This window comes from Lathyrus oleraceus, chromosome 2 (genome assembly GCF_024323335.1).
Source record: "Lathyrus oleraceus cultivar Zhongwan6 chromosome 2, CAAS_Psat_ZW6_1.0, whole genome shotgun sequence".
Taxonomy (NCBI): Eukaryota; Viridiplantae; Streptophyta; class Magnoliopsida; order Fabales; family Fabaceae; genus Lathyrus; species Lathyrus oleraceus.
This window is the reverse complement of record NC_066580.1, coordinates 460,050,160-460,054,250: the sequence shown is the minus strand read 5'-3', so window position 1 is coordinate 460,054,250 and position 4,091 is coordinate 460,050,160. Positions and strand designations below refer to the sequence as shown.

General features: G+C 27.7%; 1 protein-coding gene across 1 annotated transcript; it reads left to right on the top strand.

The window, feature by feature from the left end:
• Nucleotides 1–325: 325 nt before the first annotated feature.
• LOC127120378 (calcium-binding protein CML24) lies at nucleotides 326–1,222 on the top strand. Its single transcript, XM_051050789.1, has one exon. The coding sequence runs from the start codon at nucleotides 440–442 to the stop codon at nucleotides 1,007–1,009; it is 570 nt and encodes a 189-aa protein (XP_050906746.1). The 5' UTR covers nucleotides 326–439; the 3' UTR covers nucleotides 1,010–1,222.
• Nucleotides 1,223–4,091: the final 2,869 nt, after the last annotated feature.

Here is a 4,091-nt window from a genome sequence, read left to right as displayed (position 1 = left end):
ACTTGGATTAAATGACTATCATCTCTTTCAATTTAATCAAAGATTTTGAGTTCGAATTCATTCTTAAAAATACAAATATATAAAATTTCTTGAAAATGATCTTCATTATTGATTATGATTATTCATCACATCAAAAATTAATTTCTATAATTCCGCGCAGAGCTCGTATTAAAGAAAACTTTAAACACAAAATACCTAGTCATAACCACAACACTAAAAATTTAGAATAAAGCATATGCACAATTTTAGTTTAAAAACTCTTGGCATAAGAACAAATCTTTATTCAGATTCTACTACTTTTCATGTACAAATCATACCTAGAGGTTTTCAATAGTATAGAAAGCTTATGTTATCTATATAAACAAGTCATAATGTAGTAGCAATCACAAACCATAATCATAGTAAAGCCAAATTGTATCAAAAGTCCTAACAAAAGACAATGTCAAATTTTAGTTTCCAAAAGTTTTATGGTAGCTTTTCAAAGAAGCCAACCTCTCCACCAAAAAATCTAGCCCAGAAGAACAAAAGCTTTAAGCCGAGAAAACGGTCGCATGCAGAAACGAGTAATGAACCAAAGAAAGATGAAATGAAATATGTTTTTGAGAAATTTGACAAAAACAAAGATGGAAAAATCAGTCTTGAAGAGTACAAAGCAGCTGCAAAGTCTTTGGATAAAGGTGTTAGTGAGACTGAGGCAGTGAAAGCCTTCAAAGCCATGGATTCTGACAAAGATGGTTTCATAGACTTTAAAGAGTTCATGGAAATGTTCAATGGAGAGGGTAGTAACACAAAAGAAGATGAAATTAAGAGTGCTTTTCAAGTATTTGATATAAATGGTGATGGGAAAATAAGTGCTGAGGAATTGTCTCAAATGTTTAAGAGGTTGGGAGAGAGTTGTAGCCTTAGTGCTTGTAAGAAAATGGTGAAAGGCGTTGATGGGGATGGAGATGGTTTTATAAACTTGAATGAGTTTACAAGGATGATGATGAATGGGAAGAAATTGGTCTAAATGATATCATGTTTTTGGGTATAGAAAAGAATAATCATGTTTATGTTTCTGAAGATTGTGTCTTGCTTAAATATATGTGGTTTTGTTTTTTTCTTTTATGAGTGAAAAATAGAATGTTTGGTTTAAATGCATGATGATTATCGTTCTTTGATGTGTCATGTTTTGATATCATTATGTATATTCAATGTTATTCCATTTTGATTTTCTGTCCTATTTTCGTTTGACACAAAAATTATAGGAAAATATTACAACAATTTAGATGTTAGAGATGCTGAGGTATAAGTTTGGTTATATTTATGAGTATGACTTCTTCATTTCTTAAAAACTATTTTTTCTTTCTCAAAATAATTATTTTTATTTTTTTTTTTATTTTTATTTTTTCTCAATTATATTTTTTTTCTCAACTATATTTTTATTTATAATTTATCAATTCATTGAACTCAGTATAACAAATAGTAAATTTTGTAAGAGATTTTTATCTCTACTCTTTATGAATAATCGAAATAATATCTACTTTATTAGATGTTTTTCTTTAATATAATTATAGTGTCATTTTTCACCTTGGACATTACTATAAATCTTGGTGAAAAGTTTTTCATGGACATGATTGAAATCTTACCACCACCAATAATTTTGTGTTTTATTTATTATAAAAGGGGATGTTTCCTTTATTTTTATTTTAAAATTAAAATCAAACAACTTTTTACCTTGGGTGTATTTAATAACAGTGGAAAAATGTCCCTCAGGGACACATTTGACATTTCTCCAAGTTGATAAATATGACTATGGTGAAACAGTTTTTAACTTTTTTTTTATAAATTTTATATTAAAATAAAACTTATTTTCCTTCGTAACAGAACAATGTCCTAGGTTTATATGTGAAATCCTATCCTTTTACACTTAATCCCTATCACCATAAACATAAACTTACAAAGCACCATTTTTCACTAGCCCCCATCATATCTACTCAACTTGTATGGATCAAGGAAAAGAAATATAAAACTTACAAGAAAGAAACACTTAACTCATTTTTTTTTACTTCTTCATCATATTTATGGTATGTGAAATATTTCCACCATTCATGCTATTATAATATTGTTGTTGTTGTTCAAACTACTTATTCTTTAGGATTTATTGTTCTTCTCGTTGTTGAGAGCCTAAATCCAATAGGTTTAATGTTGTTGTTGTTTAGATTGAGATTGAGTCTTTTGTTGTTGTTGTTGTTATTGTTGTTGTTAAGATGAGATTAAACGTGTTATATTTGCTTTTGTTGAGTTATGTTGTTGTTTTTATTGAGATAAGTGAAATGCTTAGTGTGATTGTTGTTGTTGTTGTTGTTGTTGTTGTTGTTAACATGAGATTCAATGTTTTATGTTGCTGTTTTTGTTGAGATAAGTAAAATGTGTAATGTTATTGTTGTGATTGTTAAGATGAAATTAAAGGTTTATGTTGTTATTTTTCATGAGTTTTATTGTTGTTTTTGTTGAGATAAGTAAAAAGTTTATTGTTGTTATTGTTGTTGTTGTTAAGATGAGATTAAAGATTTTATGTTGTTGTTTTTGTTGAGTTATGTTGTTATTTTTGCTGAGATTGAAGATTTAATCTTGTTGTTGTTGTTCAAACTATTTGTCCTTTATTTTTTATTGTTGTTCTTATTGTTGATTTTATTGTTGTGTTGTTGTTGTTGTTGTTGTTGAGATAACTCAACTTTTTATATTTGATGCCAGGAGAAGACTAAAGTCTTTATAAGGTAAAGTACATGGGAGTTTTTTTTAGGAGAATTGTTCAATATAGGAATGATAAGGTAATATGTTCGATTTGTGCAAAATAAATAAATTATATTTTCTCATTTTACTATGTTCTGGACATTTTGCGCTTAACAAAATGAAACTTATTTTGCTGTATAAGAATTAGTGTTTAATTAATTTAGTTATACTATAAAATTATATTCAACTGGATTAGGACTCGCGCGATGCGCGGGTGATAAAGAAGATCGTGCGGATAGTAAATAGAATTTGTTGAAATAAAATAAAACTTTATTTATGGTAGATATTATTTATTATAAAAATTCTAATATAGATATAAGATTAGCATAACAATAGAAAATAATCTAATTTCAATTGAAAAGTAATATATTCATAAATATGGAAATGCAAGGTGAGATATCAAAATAAATGTTAAAATATGAAAGAAGACTTCAAAATTAGAATCAATTTTTATGGTTTTTGGTTATTTTTTTCTTAGATGAGCCTTTGTTGTTCCTTTGTTTTGTTTTAATGGATTTTTTAGTCTTTAATTTGTATATGAGAAGTGACTCATGGTCAGAGGATAATATCTGAAGTTCATTGTCGCTACTATTATTTTTTGAATTCCCTTTGATATGTGCTTCATCATCTGATGATATTATGATTAGCCTTCACTTAGTATTGCGGGTTTTTATTTTTCCTTTCTTGTATGGCTTACCATTGATGTTGTCACCATCATTTTCTCTTCCATGTTCTTTTTCTTCTTCTTCTTCTTCTTTTTCTTCTTCTTTTTCAACTTCTTGGTGATCTTCTTTATTTTGAATCATTATTGGTGATATAGACTCCTATATGTAATAAGTATATTGTTAGTATTCATAAAGTTAGAATATATTTGTATGATTATAGTACAAATTTAATTACCTGTTTAATATGTGTTTTTAGAACTGATTCTTGTAGAATAACAGTTGGTACAAAAGTTCGTGATACTGTGTAGATTTGTGACCCTTCTTTTAAATTTTTTGCAGACAACTTTATTTCAAAAATAAGAGTACGATGACAGAGATTCTGTAGTATTGATGATGTAGACGTGTTAGCTTGTTGTTTCAAGAGCATTTGAGTCGTTGTATTGAGTAGCTTTTGTGTCTCTTGATCAAACAGTTAAAGTTGCTTTAGCGGTTTCATCAGACACTTTTAACATTATCTTGAACTTGCGATTACATGTTTTTATATTATATTACTAATAATATTTTTGATAAGATGGTTTATGATTGAAAATGTCTAACCTTGGTTTTGGACACTTTGAAGGTGTTTCACATGAAGGACATTTCAATTCATGA